General features: G+C 42.1%; 1 protein-coding gene and 1 long non-coding RNA gene across 2 annotated transcripts in view; both read right to left on the bottom strand.

Moving 5' to 3' along the window:
• Positions 1-24,890, bottom strand: part of LOC144109617 (uncharacterized) — a 116,600-nt gene that overhangs the window by 20,224 nt on the left and 71,486 nt on the right. The window contains exons 8-10 of the mRNA XM_077642436.1: positions 1,391-1,438; positions 1,281-1,313; positions 8-49 (exon numbers count right to left, since the gene is read on the bottom strand). Coding sequence (XP_077498562.1) covers positions 8-49; positions 1,281-1,313; positions 1,391-1,438 — 123 coding nt within the window. The remainder of the gene's footprint in view (positions 1-7; positions 50-1,280; positions 1,314-1,390; positions 1,439-24,890) is intronic.
• LOC144110520 (uncharacterized) lies at positions 21,477-22,202 on the bottom strand. Its single transcript, XR_013309857.1, has 3 exons — positions 22,163-22,202; positions 21,743-21,781; positions 21,477-21,516 (listed from the first exon to the last, which is right to left on the bottom strand). It is a non-coding gene; the product is annotated as an uncharacterized LOC144110520 (long non-coding RNA).

The raw sequence follows: 24,890 nt of genomic DNA, 5'->3' as shown, positions 1-24,890 counted from the left end.
GTCTTACCGGCAAGGTTGGACGTACTCCCTTGCTGGTGGCCGGTCGTGTCTGAGAAGAATTTTTCAGATTTTTTTTGTCAAGCAAGCATTAAGTGCGGTGTCCTGTTCAAGTTAGGTTGCACATCAAATATTGCAACATTTGTGGGCACGTGTTTTACAGTTTATGAGTTTGACGCGAACTTAAGTGAAGGTGTGCATGGTTGCAAAAAAATGTGTAGAGCTATAGCTTTAGCTTAAATATATAGACGTGAATTCTATTCTACCAACGAACTACCTTGATGTCTGCGCATTTTTCAACCTAGTCATAACCACCCAAATCACTATGCCACCCATTCCCTTCCACCCTCACGCACTTTTTCTCTTCTTGCTCTCTTATTAATGTGGAGAGGAGGATTTTCCTTTCTCTGAATTGTCACCTAGTTAACAGACAAGATATTGGAAAGAGGTGCTCGTTATGACACGCATAACGGAAGCCAACAGGCACAGAAACCAAGGAGCATTGGGGATGGCTTTTTTAATTTGTGGTTTTAAATCAATAGGAGATTAATAAAAGCTGAATAAAGAACAACGTAAGCCGCCGGTGGGAACCGAGCCCCACAACCTCGAAATTTCGCGTCTGGTGCTCTACCAACTAAGATACGGTGACGATTATTCAATCTTCTGCTTTTAGGGGGTACTAATGTTTAGTGTAACCAAACCTTAACAGTGTTCACTAGCGCCACGCTCGTCCATAGCGGCGGACTTACTCGTATTGTATTACAGTACACATATATACCCCCGTAAGCAAAAGATTGCACAGCCGTCGCCGTAGTTCAGTTGGTTGAGCACCGAACGCGAAACGCGGAGGTTTTGGGCTCGGAACCCACCGGCCGCGTATGCTGTTTTTATTATTCTTCCATTGACTAAAAACCACCAATTAAAAAAAAAGACGTCCCCTATGCTACTTGGTTTCGGCCACTGTTGGCTTCCGTCATGGTTTGTAACCTGCTTATCGTGGCCGTGGGTCATGGTTAGTGGATGGCTATTGAACTTAAATAAAAAAAGTTGCAATAATTAAGTTAAACCAAAATAATTTACTGAGCAGTCAGAGCCTAACAGCTGAAGCTCTGCATTCAACAGTAGAATGGAGGCCTACAGGCGAACACCGAAGCACTAACAATGTTCACTTGAAAAAAAGGCAAAATAACTGGCAAATTATGGCAATTGTTTGGACTTGAGAATAACGTTTTACGTCTCTTGTCAGCAGGTAGCACAACAGAACTTTGTCATGAAATGCTTACCCTGTGTCCTTCATGTATTTTAGGCGCCGATGCCTGGAAGTTTTGGACGAGGTCATTATTCACTTGTTTGTGTGCACAGTGGAAGTCTTCGTTGTGTGTGTTGTGCTTACCGACGTGGTTGAGTGTGCTGGTTTCTTCCTTCGGGTTGGTGCTTGTTTCTGGGTAGAGTAGCATTGAAACAGTGAAATTGCTTTGTACGTGCATACCTGTTATAACACGCATTTTAGCCGCTAAAAAGATTGGATCATTTCGATAAACCTCTAGAACAGCAGACAAAAGTCTGTGCTTGCATTTCTTAAACTCCGCTCGCTCTTTTGTCGGGTTTGCACAGTCGCCGTTAGCGAATTTCGCCTTGCCAGGCTTTTTAACGCAATAGCGGACTGGGACGAGACTGGCTCGTCATAGGCCGACTGTCATTTATGGCTGTTGACGAGTGGAGCTTGTCATGTTTTACCTGGCGTTGTCTGTACAGATTCAGGCGAGTAGGCCTCGTACAAGAAATTTTGTGGTTTGCCAACGGATGGCAGCACAGCTACTGAATGACCAATTTGGTATCATTTTGTGAAAAAAGGAAATGTTCATTAAGACTTAAACTAAGTCACAATTTAGAGAAATAACATAAATTTGTGCGTCATAAATAAAGGAAAAATTTGGCCTTTCTTTTAAAAAAATTCGTTTCAGGTGATTTCTTTGTCTTTTATAGTCATTCATATCCTGCCCTCTGAGGTTGCTTTTAGTTTCAAAAGAGTGTGTAGCTACTTGTTCGCATTAGCCAAGAGTTTTTGTAATGACCAAAGAATGTTCAGAAATTGCAGCCCGACACTAAAACAAGAGTCGCCAATGTTGTATTGGTGCAAAATCTAATATTTCACAAACGAGGCGTTGGAAAATCTCAGAGGCGTACGGTGGGCAATGCAAATGTTGTTGGACGCCAATACGGTTTGTTTCGTTTAATGGTGACGGTTATTTTAGACCCCTTGTCTAAAGCGAGCAGCGCTGTAGTTTAACTGGTTAGGGGCCTAGTAGTGACTGAAGTTTTTTTTTTCAATTTTCAGCGGTCCGCAACTGGTCATCGACAATGGACTGGATAAGACATTGCATAAATACATCTTAAAAAACATCAGGGAAGAAATGAAAAGGAATTTTTTTTGCCAGATGGAACAATAATCGCTTTTAAATCATCAGTGCACTGAACCCACCCCACTTGTTCATAAATCAAATCTAGAAGCTGAAGGCAAGCGTAGATAGCCACAGTGTTTAACCACAACATGCGACTAAACAGAACGGGGAATATCTTATGCACTTTGACGTCGGAAGATTTCGGAATTTCGAAAGGCGAATGCGAGAGCATAGAGGAGGAAAGGTTTTGTGCCTCCCATTATCACCACTCAAAAATGCACATAAAGAAAACGTGCTGCGCGCAGTATTACGCAGTATCTATACACAGTGAATTCACCATGTGGTCAAAGTAAATACCGTACATTACGTGCTTGCGACGCCTGCGGACCATTGGCGCATGTGCGCGCAATACTTTGGCACACTTTGACGCCCCATAGGCACGAACGAAGATGAGATGGACTTAATCGCTCGCACACAGGCTATCAACTCCTGGCGTGAGGGTTCGAGTTTACTCCAAAACGGCAATGTTGCTCCAACCAGAGCCTCCCATATTTTGAGGCTGTGATCCAACAGAATGTTCAACCCTAAAGAATTGCATAGTCGGGGTGTATAGTTACTATTGGAAGCGTGTGAGCGTATCTTTAAGTCATCAGTGAGTCAGTGACAGTGGCTGCCGTTAATAATAATAATAATAATAATAATAATTGGTTTTCGGTAAAGGAAATGGCACAGTGTCTGTCTCATATATCATTGGACACCTGAGCCGCGCCGTAAGGGAAGGGATAAAGGAGGGAGTGAAAGAAGAAACGGAGAAAGGTGCCGTAGTGGAGGGCTCCGGAATAATTTCGACCACCTGGTGATCTTAAACGTGCACTGACATCGCACGGCACACGGGCACCTTAGCGTTTTGCCTCCATAAAAACGCAGCCGTCGAAGTCGGGTTCGAACCCGGGAACTCCGGATCATTAGCCGAGCGCCCTAATGATCCGGAGTACCCGGGCTCGAACCCGACCGCGGCGGCTGCGTATTTATGGAGGCAAAACGCTAAGTGGCTGCCGTTTATAAGCATTTTCAATGCCGGCCACTCGTCATTCATTGCAAAACGTACGAAAAGTACATCTGGCGGTGCGAACACAAAGAAACACTTTCTACTCGAAGCAGGGTCTCAGCTATCCCCCTTATGATATCTGGTTTATTACTTCTCTTATGTATATTCACCATATAAAGGTTTAAGTAAAATTTAACAAGAACAAATAGTTTTCTTGCACCGAAACTGGCGCACAAGTGCACAATAGTGGATTGTCCCACACTATCGGCTGATTTCCGAGTGGTGACCCTACCACACCTGTACAGCTTCGTCAACATACGCGCGACGAAATTTTTTGTGTGGCATTTTAAAGACCCATTGCTACTAAGCAGCGTGCTACCGAGTAAACTAGAAACGTCGGTGTCTATATTACAGGCGAATATATGTAACATGTTTCTTTCTGAGCAAGTACACTGTTTTTCCGAAAACGCTTTCATCAAAGATAATTGAAAGAAGTGAAAATTGTGCCCACCCATATTTCAGAGACGTCAACGACATAGCGCATACAAGCGCCTTTACGTATCTGCTTCTGGATGAGTGCGCCGATTTCAAGCTTTTGCTCGTTTATCTGTTGTAAGGTTGAATTGTCAGGTGAAAATATTGCCATGGAGAGATCGCGCAACGTCCCACGTGTGAAGCTGCGTTGGTGCAAATCACTATTGGATCACGTCCGAGAAGGATTTGATAACGACGCCCTCAAAGCATTGTAGCTCTTTGCCTTCGAATGCTTTCTTAGAAATGTGGGGTTAGGCCTAGTGGCAAACTTTACAGAAACAGCACCAGATCTGGTCAGCTTCCATCTCATTTAGCCTGTGAAGGCAAAATGTGTAGCTTGCTGAACAAATTAGAAAGCACTAATTACAAGATAAAATAATCTGTAGCGTAAGCGTTTCTTACACCCACGTTCTGCGCAGAGGTTTTGTGCCGCACATAAATAGCTGACCAAAAGAAAACTATACCTAAACAACGCAAGCTGTCTAGTACATTGACAGTATTGAAGAGGATCAGACTACTCCGACTGGAATTGCCACAGCGCGAAAATATATTCCTAAATTACTACTCTCAGGACATGCCACAATTTTTTATTACCTGTGCTTAAATCCCAAACAAAGCCATACAGTGCGACCCGAAGCGGTGGCTCAGTGGTTAGTGTGTTCGGCTACTGATCCGGAGTTCGCGCATTCGAACCCGACCGCGGCGGTGGCGTTTTTATGGAGGCAAAACGCTAAGGCGCCCGTGTGCTGTGCTATGTCAGTGCACGTTAAAGATCCCCAGGTGCTCGAAATTATTCCGGAGCCCTCCACTACGGCACCTGTCTCTTCCTTTCTTCTTTCACTCTCTCCTTTATCCCATCCCTTACGGCGCGGTTCAGGTGTCCAACGATATATGAGACAGATACTGCGCTATTTCCTTGCCACAAAAAACAATTATTGTTATCATTATTATTATTAAGCCATACAGCGCAACATATTTCAGTGCAATGACTGCTGTCGTCAAGTAGCGAAAATATATATAGTCTTCAATATCGTGTGTGTTGTAGAGACTAGCCGCAGTTTTATTTAACATTGGCTTGAGTTCTGGAGTCAATATATTGACATCGACATCGACTTACGTTTTTGACTAATATGGGGGCCAAGAACGTTTAAGTGCTTTTCATCCGATACCTTTACTTGCATTACACTCCGCGGACTATAAGACTGAAATACTCCTTTCCTCGCCTATCAAGCATTTCTCTGAATGCTTCTTCTGTTGCAGACTTTATTTTTGGCGCATACTAAGCTCCGAGGACATACGCTGCTTTCTTCACAAAAATGAGTTGGTCATCCCGCTGGTGCGACGTCTTAGTTCAGTACTAAAAAGAAAATTGCTGTTGTAAACATTGCTTGCACGGGAAAAAGGCCGTTTCTCGACCAGAATTTTTGTATTGCATGTGCACAAAAGGTTTCCTACAAATTATCGACCGTGCAAGAAACTGAGTTCTGCGGATTTTGTGTACTTCGATTTCCACTCATAGTATTTGATGCGACTCGAGAAATTCCGAAATAGCACGAAATACACCATTGCACCTCCGCTCGTTATGTTAGTGTTTAAAGGCGTAAATTGTACTCAGGAATTGTCTGAGAGGTTCACTTAAAGGGCTATTCTACACCACTCTTGCTCTTATTCCAACCTCCAGCCTTAGCAGTTCCCTAAGAAGTAAAAATATACTCAGGCTAGAAAGAAGGCTGTGGTTACATCATGTGCTCACTGTGCATGTACTGGCAGGATATGTTAAGTGAATATTACAAATATTTAAAAATATTTCTTCTCAAATCTTTGGCGCGTACATCAAGGAGAGGTTTACATCACGCTGTGCTCGCAATCCCTAAGTTTGTGCAATACATTCTTGGGACACCGTAGAACGTGACCCTCCCGTCCTTATTTTTAGACATCTCTCGGCTCCGTATGGCTGAGCGCATCACGTTGTTCCGGCAGTTTGTGATTACAGAAGAGTTCCAGAACACTGTAGCGCTAAAGATGGTTCCTGTGTTTACGACTGCAGTTACAATAACTGCCGGGGCAGCGCGCCTTAAAATATCCCTTGAACTGTGGTGCATTTAACAGTACCTCTTGCTGGACTAGTTGGTGTAGCATTGCGTAACGAAAGTAAAAACAGCGCTAATTTTTACACAAACCACACACAAAGACCTGACAGGACGGGCGCTGACTCCAACTAGTGTTTGCTGTCGCTACCCTCCTAGGGACAAGAAAGATTTTTTACCGTTCGATTCGGCTCAATCAAAAACGATTAAAATGGCTATTGCCACCCTTTCTAAGGAATCAGCACTCCTCAAGTCGTGCCCTCACATGATGCGGCCGAGCTTCCAGGGTTAGGTGAATAGACTGCGTAAAGCAGGGTTCCGTAACCACGTCTTGGCTGCCGTGACCGAGGCACTGCTGCAAAAACTTAAGGGTAAGCCAAAGGGGCAATGCCGGAAAGAAGACTTCGGCGAAGCCAAACCAGTGGTGATACCGTACATTCACAAGGTGTCCCACAATTTAAAACGAGTTGGCAACAAGTACGGTGTCCCCATGGTCTTCTCCGCCCCCTGCAAATTGGCCAAGATGTGCTCCAAGGCTAGCAGCGTTGCCAAGGCTACATCTGGATGTGAAAAAAAGCACTCGAAGCCCTACTTAAGGTGTGCCACGGGAGTGGTCTACGAGATCCCCCTTGCATGTGGCAAGGTGCACGTCGACCAGACTGGACGCTGCGTAAACGAGTGTGCAGGGGAACATAAAAGGTCCTTAGGGAACGCATCAGATTCGTCCGAAAACCTACCCGCCCATTGCCGCTCCTGCATTGATAAAAACGAAAAAAACTGTGAACCACGACTTGGTGAGATTAAAATTTTAGCTAGAAGCAAAGATAGATTAGCTCGGGAACTGGCAGAAGCCTTTTTTATCAAAGAGAGAGGTGGCATGTGCGTCAGCACCACTTCTATCTCCCTACGAGAAAGTGAGCATATATTGCTAAAGAATACGTGATAATGAGTAGGTTTGGTCTGAGTGTGAGGGTGTTTCCTGTTGCTGTTTTTGTTTTCTTTCTTTTTTCTTTTTTCTTTTCTACCATGTAAGAAATGCGCATGCGTTCACCTTCTTCGGGCTATATATATGCAACATGTGGCTTTCGATAAACATAGTTCGAGTCAGCGCCCGTCCTGTCTGGTCTTTCTGTGTGGTTTGTATAAAATTAGCGCTGTTTTTACTTTTGTTACAAAACTGTGGTGCACTCACGCACAACATATGCACAGATTAAAAAAACTGAGCAAACGACCTTGGAATTGCACAGAATACATTCACTACAGACAGAGGCCACAGCCATAAAAAGCGAGAACAAAGCACTGGTTTCGTCCCGCTCTAATTCAAACGACGCAGTTAGCGAACATTGGTAGTGAGTGCAGGCGGGTGAACGAAAAAGAAAAGCACTTTACCATCTTTAAGGACGACCAAAGAAAGAATTTATTCTTGCTATTTATAGCGATGCTACACACGTTCTGTTGTGTTTCTAAATAAAGATGACGTGTGGCGTACGAAAAAAATGTCGAGGCGAGCTTCCGTGTAGATTTTTACTTTTCTTTAGAAGAACGCATTTGCGTAATATTTTGTACAGAAAGTTGAGCGGCGTGATCTACGCAGTGTCTTAGGTATCTACTACAGACGTCAAAGCCTAGTCAGCACGTTTGTGGGCGTTTACAGCATTGTACTGACTCTAAAGTGTTTTTGCTTTTTGGTCAAACTTGAATGATACGATGATTAGGTTCGGTCTCTCCAAGTAGCACAAGTTTGGATGTGGCTCAGATCCGTTCTAGTCCACCAGAATCGACGCAGTTCTGCAGGTGTTTTTTTGGCGCGGTCTCAGGCCGTTCAATGCTTTCTAGTGATATTTTCCAGAAACAGCAAAATTTATTCAGTCAGCAACGCCACTAATGTTGGTATTATTATTCGTTGCTGCACTGCATGAATAGTTCGAAGCAGTTGTGTTGATTTTAACGTGTGCTATTTCTAGAAGGCAACGCTTGGCTCGGAAAGAGGTGAAAAGGCATCAAGGTTTTTGTCGTCAAGCTTGAAAGTCAGACACTCCAAGCAAATTCTTATCATGAAGAAGGTGGCAACCATGAAGAAGGTGCCAACTAGGCACCTTCTTCATGGTTGTCTGGCCTGAGTCGCCCATTCAGCCCTGAGGAAGGAGCCGAGGAGTCGCCAAAACGCCGGTTGCTCCATGCGGATTTGATTTCAGTATCACAGTTTTCTCTCTAATTCACCTTCCGACCTGCCAGATTTCCGCCGAAATGTTCAAGGTGCAGGCTTGGAAGTCACGCCAAAAAACATTGATGCCTAGGGTGCAGTGTTCTGCAGTATTTGGTATTGTAGAACACTGTATTGTAGCACATTTTAACGCTCAGATGCCCAGATTTGGCGAAAGGTTACCACGCCAGCACTGTGGCTTGCGTCGAACTCCAATCAATCGAACCGAAAAACCTATTTTTCAATCTTACCGCTTCCGGATTGCCCACATTTCCAATCTATAAAGTGTAAGAAAACGAATATTGCGTAGAATGGCATCAACAGCATCAACGTTGGGACAAAAAAAGGACAAGTATTTTACGAAATCTGCATTCAGATTTTTGTACATATCAAATCGCAGAGAAAAGGCTCTGGTTGTCGTGAAAACAAATAAAACATATTTTCTTTGTTTCTTATTCAAACATATAAAATATTCATTATATTGCAATAAAGCTTTCTTGTTTGCTTCTCATTACGATTCATAGCTCTCTCACCGCAATGTGGGCTATTCTCGCTCTTTAAAAAAATATTGTCTTGAAGACTCACTAAAAGAACCCGTTACGAACGTCGAACCACCGTTCAAAGGGACGCTAGGCGCCATCTTCTTATGAGTTTTATGCTGCCCAGAGAAAGTTGTCAGCCTGTTTCATTGGAAGAGTGTCCCAAGACACCAGAAAATCCGTTTCCTCTGATACCACGTACCCATGTGCGAAGAAAACTTGGTTTGATTCATGCTGAAGCTCACAGCATCCAATACAGTCCTGTGTATTTCTAAAATTTACATAATAAAGGCGAGTAAGTCTAACCGAACCTAATGAACACTTTTTTTAAATTCTGGGTGTGCAGAAACTATTCTTGCGTGAGCCGTGATAATGAAACACCTTAGCTAAGACATTTCATACCCTATTACGAGCCAGATTGTAATAGGTGTATATCGATTTCAGAAGAATAGAAGGAGCAGAAAAGTGAAGTCACTTCGCTTCGTGATTCCAGTTCGGCTACATTCCTGGGGTAGAAGCTGCTATGAACTTATATTGGGAAACTTAGGACACTTTTCTTCTTGTTGCAATAGCTCAACTTAACTTCGAACGGGTTCGTTAATGTCTCAATACTTCCAGAATGAAACTCAAATTCCCTCCTAATAACAGTACAGAAAAATTTAAACGAATAATTCGCGGGCCGTTGCATATCTCTTCAACGTCCAGTACACTCTAAACATAAAGGTGTAAAAAGAGAGTAAACTGTCCTCTATCGCACACCCTGTTACAAAAGGGTGAGCGCTAGAGGACAGCTTACTTCCTTTTTACTCCCATATAGGTGTATTCGTGTTTAAAATGTAAGAATACCAGACGTTACTGCATTTCGAAGATATAACTTATGTTTCGGAATTACTAATGAGAAGAGGCGCTCTGCTTGCTATTTTTCTTGTTTTTCTTAAGAATGTAGTTGTTGGTTCTTCAAGTCTGGGACCTTTGGCAAAGCAACGTGTAATGGAAAGTGAGATATAAAATTGTTTCCAAATCATACTGCTTACCGGCGCTTTCGTTTTTGCCGATTCAGAATCCACGCTGCGTGTTGGAGCCGCCTTGAAGTTTCAAAAGTGTATTGCGTGTAAATTATCCCAGGTTAAAAACTATGCCGTTCTGAATTGGTTGAAGCTGACGTAAGTCCAAAACCGGCTATTTGAAGCAATCTAATCACATCCGAACATTGACAAAGAGGGTGCCGAAAAGAGCGTAGCGTGTTTATTCTGTCTGAAAGGGCAGATGCCGTCAGGATATCAGATAAAGAACAATTCAGTATGTCCATGCTGTCATCGTTTAGTCTGCAAATGCTTGGGTACAATTCCTGACGTGATAGGCATTGGGCAAATTATAATTTGTGCTTTGACCGGTTCGTAACGCACACAATAAAATACAAGAAGAAAACGTTATGATCTCTCAGCTGCGCATATTTCCCTCTACATCTAGTGCTTATTGTTCATAAAGAATGCTTTTATCATATTAGTGAAGCAGATAGGTGTTACGGTATGACCGTTTACGTTTTTGCACCAGTTGTGCGTCACCAAAACATCTCAAGAACTGACACTACTTTCGTATGTTCAAAAACCAGTATGATTACAGATCCTAATGTCAAACGCAAAACGTGTCTGACATACCCAACACGCTAATCCGTCCTATCTTTGTACGCCCCCGTTCACATTCTTAAATCATGCGCTCAGGCTTGTTCTAAAAAACGTAGCCCTTTTGCGAACGACCTCTCCAGATAAAGGCACTTTAGTGTTTCATTGATGGAAGTTGAATAAAAAGTAGTCGCAAACTTCTCCAACCGTTGTATATATGCCCTGGAAAAAGAACGAGCATGGCCAATCGACGCACTTCATTCTCAGAATGTGTTTATTGCTGACAGTTTCGCCCTGCAAGAAGATTCTGAGCTCCATTCCTCTTAGGCTTCGATAAAAAAATTACGCGTGATACGTTAACGCAGAATACGCGCAGATAGTATCGTGTTATCGGACATGCCTATAGGGCCTTCATTTGCACCTATGTTCTGAGTTCATTTTGTCTAACTTATGTGTAGCCAGTTGTGCACGTTATTACAAGTGAACATCTACAGCTGCTATGTTAAAGAGCAGTGAGGTGCAAGCGGCCAGATGTATGTATCATGGAGCTATCGAGTGTAAATCTGCTCTAATCAATGTCCGCAGCGCGTGATACACAGGGAAATAATATCTTCATAAAAATTAAGCGTCTTTAAGCCGCCAAGCAACGGTTGAGCGATTATCGTGAATTGAAATCAACCTACTTCCTATCTGAAATACCAACAGCCGTTAAGTTCGTAGACTCAAATATGTGACAAAGAATTCGACATTAAAATTAAGTGTTATGTCACCAGTGTATACGTGCGGCTAAAACTTTCTAATCGGGCTTGCATACCGGGGCTTCATTTGCACTTGGCTTCGCAGTTGGGTTCGCCTAAAACATACAAAAACGTGTAGCCAGTTGTGTATTTTATTTCAAATGCACATCTATAGTTACATTGTTAAAAAAATAGTGAGGTTTGAAGCGTCCAAATGCAGCTCTGAAGTGCAAAGGTGCTGAAATCAATGTCCTCAGCACGCGGTTCACATAGAAATAACATATTAATTAAAATGGAGCGTCTTTAAGCGGTCAAGCAACGCTTTGACTGTTTGTCGTGAACTGAAATCTGCCTACTTCCTATCCGAAATATTTAGAGCACGAATTAAAAGTGTGTTAAACTTAGACATCTAAACAAGAATTTGAGATTAAAATTGTGTTGTATGTTACCATGAATTGCGTACAGATAATAGTTTGTGATCGGGTTTCTTACCGGGACTTCATTTGCACCTGGGTTCTGAGTTGGTTTCGCCTAAAACATGTGAAAAAAGTGGCCAGTTGTGTATGTTATTTCAAGTGCATATATACACCTGCTGTGTTAAAAGATATTGTGTTGTCAAGCAGAGGAATGTAACCTGTAACTCTGAACTGTAAAGGTGTTCAAAACAACAACGCCCACTGTGCCTGGTGAACTTATAGCTTTTTGAATAAAACCGAGTCTTCATATTTTGAAACCAACACGTCGAGTGATGCTCGTAAGCTCAATTCACTCCATTACCCATCTGAAATATTTCCAGTAGAGAATATGTTATCTTTAACTCAGACCTGATAAAATGGCTTCGACATGAAAATGACATGTGATATGTTACCACAAAGTATCTACGGATAATAGCGTGTGATCGAAATTGCTTACCCGAGCTTCATTTGCACCAGGAGTCTGAGTTGATTTCTCCTAAAACATATAAACACGTGTAGACAGTCCTGTATGTTAATTCAAGTGCACATCTACAGCTGCAGTGTTAAATGGAAGTGAGGTTTCAAGCTACCAAATGTAGTACGGAACTCTGAAGTGTACGCGTGCTAAAACCAATGCCCAGGGCGCATACTGGATTTGTAAATAACTATTTCATTAAAAAGCAGCGTCTTTACATCGTCAAGCAACCGGCCGAGCGATGGTGGTAAACAGATGTTATCTCACTTCACATCCAAAATATTACCAGCAGAAGTTAAATGTTCTTACAGTTCGACCATGAAAACAAGTATTAGGCAGTAAAGTTACGTGTCATGTGTAGCCACAGAATACGTGCGGGTTTTAATATGTGATCGACCATGTTTACCAGGGTTTCATTTGCATCTGGATTTTCAGTTGGTTTCGCCTAAAACATAAAAGAAGGAATAGCCATTTGTATGTGTTGTTTCAAGTACATATCTACAGCTGCAGTGTAAAAGAGCAGTGGTGTTTGGAGCGGCCAAGCCTAGCACAGAACTGTGAAATGTGAAGGTGCTCAAACCAATGCTTGCTGCAAGAGCTGCACGCGGAAATACCATTCAGAATAAAAGCGACCTTCTTAATACCGTCAACCAACGGGTCCAGTGATGGTCTTAATATAGAATAACTCTACTTTACATCAATATTATTAACAGATGATTTTAAAAATTTGTTGGACTGAGACATGTGAACAAGATTTTGACGTTAGAACTAAGTGTAGTGTGTTACCATACATTACTTGAAGATAATGGTGTGTGTCGGTTTCTGCTCACCGGGGCTTCATTTGCGCCTGGGTTCTCAGTTGGTTTCGCCTAAAACACAAAAAAAGGTGTAGCCAGTTTCTATTTTATTTCAAATGCACATCTATAGTTGCAGGGTAAAAGAGTGGTGAGGTTTGAAGCGGATAAAATGCAGTCTGTAACCCGGAGTGTAAGGGTGCCCAAATTAACGTCCGGTGCACGTTGGCCCCACGGAAAGAACATCTTCAGTGAAATGAAGCGTGTTTCATTCCTAAGCAACGCTTTGAGTGATGGTCGTAGAGTAAAATAAGACTACTTCGGAACCGGTATATTGACAGCAGAATTAAAATTGCGGTCCATCAGACATGTAAACAAGATTTTGACATTAAAACTAAGTGTTGTGTATTGCCATAGATTGCGTGCGGATAATAGTGTGGGTTGGTGTCTGCTAACCGGGGGTTCTTTTGCGCCTGGATTCTCAGTTGGTTTAACCTAAAACATAGAAAATGGGCAGCCAGTGTTTTTTTTATCTGAAATGCTCATCTACAGTTGCCGTGTTAAAGAGTGGTGCGGTCTGAAGCGGCCAAATGTAGTCTGGAGCTCTTAAGTATGAAGGTCCTCAAATAAAACTCCCCTGCACGTAGTCAACTTGGAAATAACATCTTTAATGAAATAGAACATCTTCAAATTGTCAAAAAATCCATCTAATGTTGGTCGTAAACTGAAATCACCCAATTTTCCTTCCCATAAATTAACAAGAATTTTAAAAGTTTGTTAAACACAGACATGTGAATAAGAAATTGACATTAAATTGAGTCTTATATGTTGCCAGAGATTACGCGTGGTTAACAATGTGTGAGTTATCTTGCTTACCGGGACTTCGTTTGCACCTGGCTTCTGTGTTGGTTTCGCCTAAAACGTGTGAAAAATGTAGCCAGCTGTTTATGTTATTGCAAGCACACATGTACAGCTGCTGTGTTAAAAAGCCCTGAGGTTTCAAGCGGCCGAATGTAGCCTGGAAGAATGGAGTGTAAAAGTGTTCAAAACAGTGCCCGCTCCACGTGGTGCACTTATAAATAATTTCTTCAACAAAAGCGAGCTTCGTCACATTTTCAACCAACCGGTCAGTTGGCGCTCGTAAGCTTGAAGCACCCCACTACCCATCCGAAATATTACCAGCGGAATAAGTCATCTTTGAACTAAAACATAAGAACAAGGCTTCGCCATAATTGTTTTCGCTCACAGCGCAACACGAACGGGACACAAGACGAAGGACAAGCACAAACAGGCGCTGACTATCAAATGGTTTTTTATTGAAGAACGAAAAGCGTATAAATACAAACAGTGAACTACTTATCAATCAACAAAAAGTTATCTGGAAGGCACGTGGGAGGTTAGATAGCTCAATTCCCTCTCGGATAACGTTATGGAAGGGCTGCTGATACATTTTGCGCCGTTGTGGTAAATATAAAAAGCTTCCATAAATTCGCGTGTTAATTTTTTGTTATGTCGGAACAGGATGCGCGTGTTCTTGTAATCGGGAACACATTGGCATTTTTTGCACTGGAAAGACGCCTGGGCCTGGCAGGTGCGTTAAAAAACGCTTGATGGAGCATGAAAACACCGGAAAAAATAACCCCCTGTTTCACACAGGCTCCCACAGCAGGCAATGCCATGGCAGGCATGAAAAGGGTCATGCAGAAAGGAAAGCTAAAGGGGACCCCCTTGCCTAGGCGTCTTTCCAGTGCAAAAAATGCCAATGTGTTCCCGATTACAAGAACACGCGCATCCTGTTCCGACATAACAAAAAATTAACACGCAAATTTATGGAAGCTTTTTATATTTACCACAACGGCGCAAAATGTATCAGCAGCCCTTATATACCGTTATCCGAGAGGGAATTGAGCTATCTAACCTCTCACGTGCCTTCCAGATAACTTTTTGTTGATTGATAAGTAGTTCAGTGTTTGTATTTATACGCTTTTCGTTCTTCAATAAAACAACCAGTTGATAGTAAGCGCCTGTTTGTGCTAGTCCTTCGTCTTGTGCCCCGTTCGTGTTGCGCTGAGAGCAAAAATGAACACTTACCAACTCGCCTAAATTTCCGCCTTTCCTTCGACATAAAAATGACGTATATGTTGCCCCAAAGTATGTACGGATAATAGTGTGTGATCGGCATTGCTTACCGGGGCTTCATTTGCACCTGGGGTCTGAGTTGATTTCGCCTAAACATAAATAGTTGTAGACTGTCATGCGTATTAATTCAAGTGCACATCTACAGCTGCAGTGTTAAAGGGCAGTGAGGTTTCAAGCTACCAAATGTAGTACGGAACTCTGAAGTGTAAGCGTGCTAAAACCAACGCCCAGGGCACATACTGGATTTGTAAATGACATTTCCAATAAAATGGAGCCCCTTCACAACGTCAAGGAACCGGTCGAGCGATGGTGGTGAACTGAAATTATCTCTCATCGCATCCGAAATATTACCAGCAGAGATTAAATGTTCTTTCAATTTGGCCACGAAAACAAGTATTAGGCAGTAAGATTACGTGTCATGTGTTGCCATAGAATACATGCGGATAATAATACGTGATCGGCCTTGCTTACCGGGGCTTCATTTGCGCCTGGGTTTTCAGTTGGTTTCGCCTAAAACGTATAAAAAGGAGTAGCCATTTGTGTGTGTTGTTTCAAGTGCACATCGACAGCTACAGTGTTAAAGACCAGCGAGTTTTCATGCGGGCAAGTGTAGCACGGAACTGCGATTGTGAAGGTGCTCAAATCAACGCCTGCTGTACGTGACGCACTCGGAAATAACATTCTCAATAAAATGCAACCTTCTTTAAATCGTCAACTAAAGTATCCAGTGATAGTCGAACTGAAATCACTCTACTTCCCAAGCGTAATATTATAGATCATTTTAAAAGTTTGTTGGACTCAGACATGTGAACAATATTTCGACATTAAAACTAAATGTTATGTGTTTCCATAGATTGCATGCGGATAATAGTGTGAGATGGCTCTTGCTTAGCGGGGCTTCTTTTCCACCTGGGTTCTGAGTTGGTCTCACCTAAAACATATAAGTAGGTGTAGCCAGTTGTGTATGTTATTTCAAGTGCACATAAATGCTCAAGCACATCAAGCCCATCAAGCATTCAAATCAATGTCCACTGCACGTGGTCCGCTTGAAAACAACATCTGCATTAAAATGAAGCCTCGTTCATTCCGCAACCAACGAGTTGAGTGGTTGTCATTGACTGAAATCAGCCTACTTACCATGCGAAATATTAACAGCAGAAAATAAATGTTCTACGCAGAGATACCAACAAGATTTATATATTGAAGCTAAGTATGGCATGTTAGCATAGATTACGCCCAGATAAAATTGTGTGATGGTTCCTGGTCACCGGGGCTTCGTTTGCACCTGGATTCTCAGTTGGTTTCGCCTAAAACATATAAAGTAGTGCAGGCAGTTGTGTATGTTATTTCAAATGCACATTTGCAGTTCCGATGTTAAGGAGTGGTGAGGTTTGAAGAGGTCGAATGTAGCCTGGTACTCTTAACTGTGAAGGTGTTAATAGCAATGCACGCTGCACGCGGTGCACTTGTAAATAAATTTGTGAAAAAAAGTGAGTGTCTTTACTTTTTGAACTAACCGGTCGAGTGATAACCGTAAGCTGAAATCACCGCGGTACCAATCCGAAATATTACATGTAAATAATAAATGATTTTTCAACTGACGCACGAGAGCAAGGCCTTGACATGAAGATGTCGTTTGATATGTTGCCAGGAAGGATCTATGAATAATAGTGTGTGATGGCTCGTGCTTACCGGGGCTTCATTTGCACCTGGGTATTCAGTTGGTTTCGCCTAAAACATGTAAAAGCTATAGATAGTTGTGTATGTTATTTCAAGTGCACATCTAGAGTTGCAGGGTGAAAGAGTGGCGAGGTCTAAAAGGAGTAATTGTAGTCTTGAACTCTGAAGTGTAAAGGTGCTCAAATAAATGACCGATGCACGGGGTCTACAGGAAATTAACATCCAAATTAATCAAGCAGTCACCCAAAAGGTTGAGTGGTTGTCGTGAACTGATATCAACCTAATTCCCATGCGAAGTATTGAAAGCAAAAATTTAAATTTTGTTCAACTCAGACATGTGAACAAGAGTTCGACATTAAAGCTAAGTGTCGAGTGATGCTCATAAGCTCAGATCAACCCACCACCCATCCGAAATATTACCAATAGATAACAAGTGATCTTTCAACTCAGACATAATAACAAGGCTTCGACATGAAAATGACGTGTGATATGTTACCACAAAGTATGTACGAATAATAGTGCGTGATCGACATTGCTTACCGGGGCTTCATCTGCACCTGGCGTCTGAGTTGATTTCGCCTAAAACATGTAAATAGTTGTGGAGAGTCGTGTATGTTAATTCAAGTGCACATCTACAGCTGCAGTGTTAAAGGAAAGTAAGGTTTCAAGCTGAAAATCTAGCAAGTAACTCTGAATTGTAAGCGTGCTAAAACCAATAAGATAAGTTAAATAACATTTTCAATAAAATGCAGGGTCCTTACATCGTCAAGCAACCGATCGAGCGGTGGTAAACTGAAATTATCTCACTTCACATCCAAAATATTACCAGCAAAGAACAAATGTTCCGACCATTGGGCCATGAAAACAAGTATTAGGCAGTAAAGTTACGTGTCATTCGTAGCCACAGAATACGTGCGGATTTTAATATGTGATCGACCATGTTTACATGGGCTTCATTTGCATCTGGATTTTCAGTTGGTTTCGCCTAAAACATAAAAGAAGGAATAGCCATTTGTATGTGTTGTTTCAAGTACATATCTACAGCTGCAGTGTAAAAGAGCAGTGATGTTTGGAGCGGCCAAGTGTGCACAGAAATGTGAAATGTGAAGGTGCTCAAACCAATGCTTGCTGCAAGTGCTGCACGTGGAAATAACATTCAGAATAAAAGCGACCTTCTTTATATCGTCAACCACTGGGTCCAGTGATGGTCTTAAAATTAAATCACTCTACTTTCTGTCCATATTATTAAGAGGTGAATTGAAAAGTTTGTTGGACTCAGATATGTGAACAAGATTTTGATGTTAAAACTAAGTGTAGTGTGCTAACATACATTACTTGAGGATAATAGTGTGTGTTGGTCTCTGCTCACCGGGGCTTCATTTGCACCTGAGTTCTCAGTTGGTTTCACCTAAAGCACATAAAAGGGTGTAGCCAGTTTCTATTTTATTTAAAATGCACATCTATAGTTGCAGGGTTAAAGAGTGGTGAGGTTTGAAGCGGCCAGATGCCGTCTAGAACTCTGAAGTGTAAATGTGCTCAAATCAGTGTCCGATGCACGTGAACAACATGGAAATAACGTCATGATTGAAGTGGACCGTCTTTCATTCCTCAAGCAACGCTTTGAGTGATGGTCGTAGAGTAAAATCCAACTACTTCCCAACCGGTATGTTGACAGAAGAAATTAAAAGTGCGTTTTATCAGATATGTGAACAAGATTTTGGCATTAATATTGAATTTTATATGTTGCCATAGATTACATGCGGTTAAAAGTGTGTGATTAGTTTTGCTTACCGCGGTTTCGTTTGCACCTGGGTTCTGTTTTAGTGCCGCCAAAAACACGTGAAAAATGTAGCCTACTGTGTATAGTATTTTAAGCGCACATATACAACTGCTATGTTAAAAAGCATCGAGGACTCAGGCGGGCGAATGTAGCTTGGAATCCTGAACTGTAATAGTGCTCTTTAGGCTGGCAGATTACGTCATGAATTACGCACTAAAAATATGTGTGATATGTTACCATTGAATACCTGCTGTTAATAGTGTGTGATCGGTGTTCCTTACCGGGGCTTCATTTGGACCAGGGTTCTCAGTTGGTTTCGCCTAAAAGATGTGGAAAATATAGCCAGGTATGTATGTTATTGCAAGCGCACTAATACAGCTGCTATGTAGAAAAGAATTGCGCTTTTAAGCGACCGAATGTAGCCTGAACCTCTTAACTGTAAAACTGTTCTTTCAGCTCACACAATGCGCCAGGAATTACGCATTAAAATTACGAGTGATATGTTGCCATTGAATACGTGCGGTTAACAGTGTGTGATTGGTCTTGCTCACCGGGGCTTCATTTGGACCTGGGTTCTCAGTTGGTTTCCCCTAAAAGATGTGAAAAATATAGCCAAGTATTTATGTGATTGCAAGCGCACATATACAGCTGCAATGTTGGAAAAAAAACTGTGGTTTCAAGCGGCCGAATGCAGGCAGAACCTCTGAACTGTAAAAGTGTTCTTTCAGCTCGCACATGGCGTCAAGAATTACGCAATAAAATTACGTGTGATATGTTACCATTGAATACGTGCGGGTAACAGTGTGTGATTGGTCTTGCTCACCGGGGCTTCATTTGGACCTGGGCTCTCAGTTGGTTTCGCCTAAAAGATGTGAAAAATATAGCCAGGTCTTTATGTCATTGCAAGCGCACATATACAGCTGCTATGTTGAAAAAAATAGCGTTTTCAGGCGGCCGAAAGCAGGCAGAACCTCTGAACTGTAAAAGTGTTCTTTCAGCTCCCACATTGCCTCAGGAATTCCGCATTAAAATTACGAGTGATATGTTGCCATTGAATACGTGCGGTTAACAGTGTGTGATTGGTCTTGCTCACCGGGGCTACATTTGGACCTGGGTTCTCAGTTGGTTTCCCCTAAAAGATGTGAAAAATATAGCCAAGTATTTATGTGATTGCAAGCGCACATATACAGCTGCAATGTTGGAAAAAAAACTGTGGTTTCAAGCGGCCGAATGCAGGCAGAACCTCTGAACTGTAAAAGTGTTCTTTCAGCTCGCACATGGCGTCAAGAATTACGCATTAAAATTACGTGTGATATGTTACCATTGAATACGTGCGGGTAACAGTGTGTGATTGGTCTTGCTCACCGGGGCTTCATTTGGACCTGGGCTCTCAGTTGGTTTCGCCTAAAAGATGTGAAAAATATAGCCAGGTCTTTATGTCATTGCAAGCGCACATATACAGCTGCTATGTTGAAAAAAATAGCGTTTTCAGGCGGCCGAAAGCAGGCAGAACCTCTGAACTGTAAAAGTGTTCTTTCAGCTCCCACATTGCCTCAGGAATTCCGCATTAAAATTACGTGTGATATGTTCCCATTGAATACGTGCGGTTAACAGTGTGTGATTGGTCTTGCTCACCGGGGCTTCATTTGGACCTGGGTTCTCAGTTCGTTTCGCCTAAAACATGTGAAAAATATAGCTAGGTCTGTGTGTTATTGCAAGCGCACATATACAGCTGCTATGTTGAAAAACAATTGTGGTTTCAAGCGGCCGAATGCAGGCAGAACCTCTGAACTGTAAAATTTTTCTTTCAGCTCGCACATTGCGTCAGGAATTACTCACTAAAATTACGCATGATATGTTACCATTGAATACGTGCGGTTAACAGTGTGTGACTGGTCTTACTTACCGGGGCTTCATTCGGACCTGGGTTCTCAGTTGGTTTCGCCTAAAACATGTGAAAAATATAGCCAACTGTGTTGTTGTGGAAGCGCACATAAACAGCTCCTATATTAAAAAGCTTTCAGGTTTGAAGCGGCCAAATGTAACCTGGAACTCTGAGCTGAAAAAGTGTTTTTTAAGCTTGCAAAATACGTCATGAATTACACAATTAAATTGTGTGTGATATGTTGCCATTCAACATGTGCGGTTAACAGTGTGTGATTGGTCTTGCTCACCGGGGCCTCATTTGGACCTGGGTTCTCAGTTGGTTTCGCCTAAAACATGTGAAAAATATAGCTAGGTCTGTATGTTATTGCAAGCGCACATTTACAGCTGCTATGTTGAAAAACAATTATGGTTTCAAGTGGCCGAATGCAGGCAGAACCTCAGAACTGTAAACGTGTTCTCTCAGCTCGCACATTGCGTCAGGAATTACGCATTAAAATTACGTGTGATATGTTACCGTTGAATACGTGCGGTTAACAGTGTGTGATTGGTCTTGCTCACCGGGGCTTCGCTTGGACCTGGGTTCTTGGTTGGTTTCGCCTAAAACATGTGAAACATAAAGCCAGGTCTATATGTTATTGCACGCGCACATATACAGCTGCTATTTTGAAAAGAATAGCGGCTTCAAGCGGCCGAATGTAGTCTGAACCTCTGAGCTGTAAAGGCCTTCTTTCAGCTCGCACATTGCGTCAGGAATTACGCATTAAAATTACGTGTGATATGTTACCGTTGAATACGTGCGGTTAACAGTGTGTGATTGGTCTTGCTCACCGGGGCTTCGCTTGGACCTGGGTTCTCGGTTGGTTTCGCCTAAAACATGTGAAACATAAAGCCAGGTCTGTATGTTATTGCAAGCGCACATATACAGCTGCTATGTTGAAAAAAATAGCCTTTTCAGGCGGCCGAAAGCAGGCAGAACCTCTGAACTGTAAAAGTGTTCTTTCAGCTCCCACATTGCCTCAGGAATTCCGCATTAAAATTACGTGTGATATGTTACCATTGAATACGTGCGGTTAACAGCGTGTGATAGGTCTTGCTTACCGGGGCTTCATTCGGACCTGGGTTCTCAGTTGGTTTCGCCTAAAGTATGTGAAAAATATAGCCAGCTGTGTGTTTTTGTGGAAGCGCACATAGACCGCTCCTATATTAAAAAGCATTGAGGTTTCAAGCGGCCAAATGTAACCAGGAACTCTGAACTGAAAAAGTATTTTTTAAGCTTGCACAATACGTCATGAATTACGCATTAAAATTGTTTGTGATATGTTACCATTCAACACGTGCTGTTAATAGTGTGTGATTGGCTTACCGGGGCTTCGTTTGCACCTGGGTTCTGAGTTGGCTTCTCCTAAAACATGTGAAAAATGTAGCCGGCTGGGTATCGTTTTGCAAGCGCACATATACAGCTTGTGTGTTAAAAAGCATTGAGTTATCAAGCGGCCGAATGTAGCCTTAACCTCTGAACTGTAAAAGTGTTCAAAACAATGCCCGCTCCACTCTGTGAACTTTTAAGTAGTTTCTTTAACAAAAGCGAGCGTCGCCATATTTTAAACCAACCGGTCGGATGACGCTCGTAACCTTGAGTCACTCCACTACCCGTGTGAAACGTTACGAGTAGGTAGTAAGTGATCTTTGAAATCAGACATGATAACAAGGCTTCGAAATGAAATTTTGTGACATGTTACCAGTAGATATGTACGGATAATAGTGTGTGATCGCCATTGCTTACCGGGGCTTCATTGGCACCTGGGGTCTGAGTTGATTTCGCCTAAAACATATAAATAGTCGCAGACAGTAGTGTATGATGTTTCAAGTGCACATATAGAGCTGCAGTATTAAAGGTGCACTAACGAGGAATCTTAACTCGTCTTTTTACCGCGGAAACTCGATCTGCACGTTCCGAGCATTCTTACAAGCTTCGAACTAATGTGCTGTGCGGCTGATTTTCCTAATTTAAATCAGATTAAACGGCCCGGCTCCTGACTTTTTTTGTTTTGTTTTTTTTACTCAACGCTCAATGTAGGAGGAGTGTTTTTCTGCCAGTCACTTGGCGGCTTGGCACTCTCCCGTCTTCGGAGTGGTATGTAAATCAAAGAGTCCACGCGTATTTTTATTTTCTTGGACGTAATTTGCCGCTATGTTGTCTGTGACTGAAACTATTTACGCACAGAAACCTAAAAACAAAATAAATTCGAACGCGAAGCCGTCACAGGACCGGTTGAATGGCACTCCATGTGTTGGGACACCTCCTACGTTCAGCGTCGCGTTTAAAAAAAAAAAGGTTGGAGCCTGGACGTTTAATTTAATTTAATTAGGCAAATCAACCATACAGGAGTATAATTCATATTTTCTAAGAATGCTCACAGCGTGTATATCTAATTCCCGCTGTTAAGACGAGTTCAGATTCCTCTTTAGTGCAACTTTAAAGGGCGGTGATGTTTCAAGCGGCCGAATGTAGCATGTAACATTAAAGTGTAAGCGTGCTCAAACTAATTCCTGCTGCACGTCCTGCACCTGTAAATAACATTTAAATGCAAGCCATCTTCTTTACATCCTCAAGCAACCATTCGAGTGATGGTCGTAAACTGTAATAACGCTAATTCCGGTCCGAAATATTAGCAGTAGAGGTAAAATGTTCTTTCAACTCGGACATGAAAACAAGTATTAGGCAGTAAAATTACGCGTCATGTGTTGCCATAGAAGACGTGTGGATAATATGTCATCATCATCATCATTTATTATACCCTTAAAGGCCTCTGTTGAGGCATTACATAAGGGGGGGGGGGGACAAAGCAAATGCAACTAAGAATAATACGTTAATACAACAAAACATAATGCAATACAATAAAATGAAAAACGATACATCACAATACAACGTTGGTCAATAATGAAAGGCACAAGGCTGAATTAGGCGGTAACAACTACAACAACAACAAGAAAAATAATAAGTTAACTGGGTGAAGTTTGAGAAGTGTCTTTTATTCAGTACAGTGATTAATTAATGCCTGTCGAAATTTAGTAGCGTCGCGCTCGTTAACAATGTAGTCGGGTAGCAGGTTCCAATTTTCTATTGCAGTTGGAAGAAAAGATTTATTAAATGCCAAGGTCGATCCATGTATACGTTGAATGCTGAGGAGGTTAAACAGGCGGCGCGATGTTCTGATGGGAGCTAGTAATAATGTGTCACGAAGATCAGGAAAATTGTAATATAACTTATGAAAGAGGCAGAGTCGTGCGATTTTCCGTCGGAGCTCTAGTGGCGGGATGTTAAGTGAAGATTTAATACTGGTGATACTGCTGTGTCTATTGTAATTTGAGGATATAAAACGGGCTGCTCTGTTTTGAACGGCTTCTAAGGTGTTAATTAAGTATGCTTGGTGAGGATTCCATATAGCCGCTGCATAATCAAGTATGGTACGGGTGAATGTTTCGTATGCTAATTTTCGAACAGAAGGAGGGGCTAGGTACAGGGATCTTCGGATGAGGCCAAGTGATTTTGATGCTCTAGATGCTAGATATAAGATGTGTTCCGACCAGGTTAATTTGCTGGAGATGGTGATTCCAAGGTACCGATATGATTGGACTTGGGTTACCGTGTTTGACAGGAGTGAATATGCAGATCTGATGTTGGAACGTTTTCGCGATACTTGCATGAATTGGCACTTTGAGACATTCAGCTGCATAAGCCAGTCGGAACACCACCGTTCTATTATGTGTAAGTCGTTCTGAAGCGATAGTTGATCCCTGTTAGTGACAATGCGACGATAAAGGATGCAATCATCCGCAAAAAGCCGAATAGTGGATGAAACACCGGAAGGAAGGTCATTAATGAAGATTAGAAAAAGAAGTGGGCCAAGAACGGAACCTTGGGGAACGCCAGAGATAACGTTAGTAGTGCCTGAAGGATGATTGTCGATTACTGTGTATTGGGAGCGACCTGTTAAAAAGCAATGTATCCATGATAAAACGAGAGGATCAATGGACAGTCCGGAGAGTTTAGACATGAGGCGAAGATGGGGCACGCGATCGAAGGCTTTAGAAAAATCTAAAAAGATAATGTCAGTTTGGAATGAAGAGTCCATATTTAAGTGGAGGTCAGTGGTAAATTCAAATAGCTGAGTTTCACACGAAAAACCGGAACGGAAACCATGCTGCTTAGTAAAAAAGAAATTGTTCGGATCGAGGTGTGATGCAACATGTGAATATATGACGTGCTCTAGAAGCTTACAGGCAATGCATGTAAGAGATATTGGGCGATAATTTGAGGGATCTGATCTGTTACCTGCTTTAAACACCGGCACAACTTTGCTTATTTTCCAGTCTTTCGGAAGCAAACCCGTAGTCAATGACTGCTCGAAAATAACTTGAAGGAATAGGCTAGAACTTTCCTTAGTGCTCATAAGAAATTTTGCAGGAATTCCGTCAGGGCCTGGTGCTTTCGACGTTTTAAGCCCATC

This window comes from Amblyomma americanum, chromosome 11 (assembly GCF_052857255.1).
Source record: "Amblyomma americanum isolate KBUSLIRL-KWMA chromosome 11, ASM5285725v1, whole genome shotgun sequence".
NCBI lineage: Eukaryota > Metazoa > Arthropoda > Arachnida > Ixodida > Ixodidae > Amblyomma > Amblyomma americanum.
Note: the sequence above shows the minus strand (reverse complement) of the source record. Positions and strands in the feature narration are given on the sequence as shown.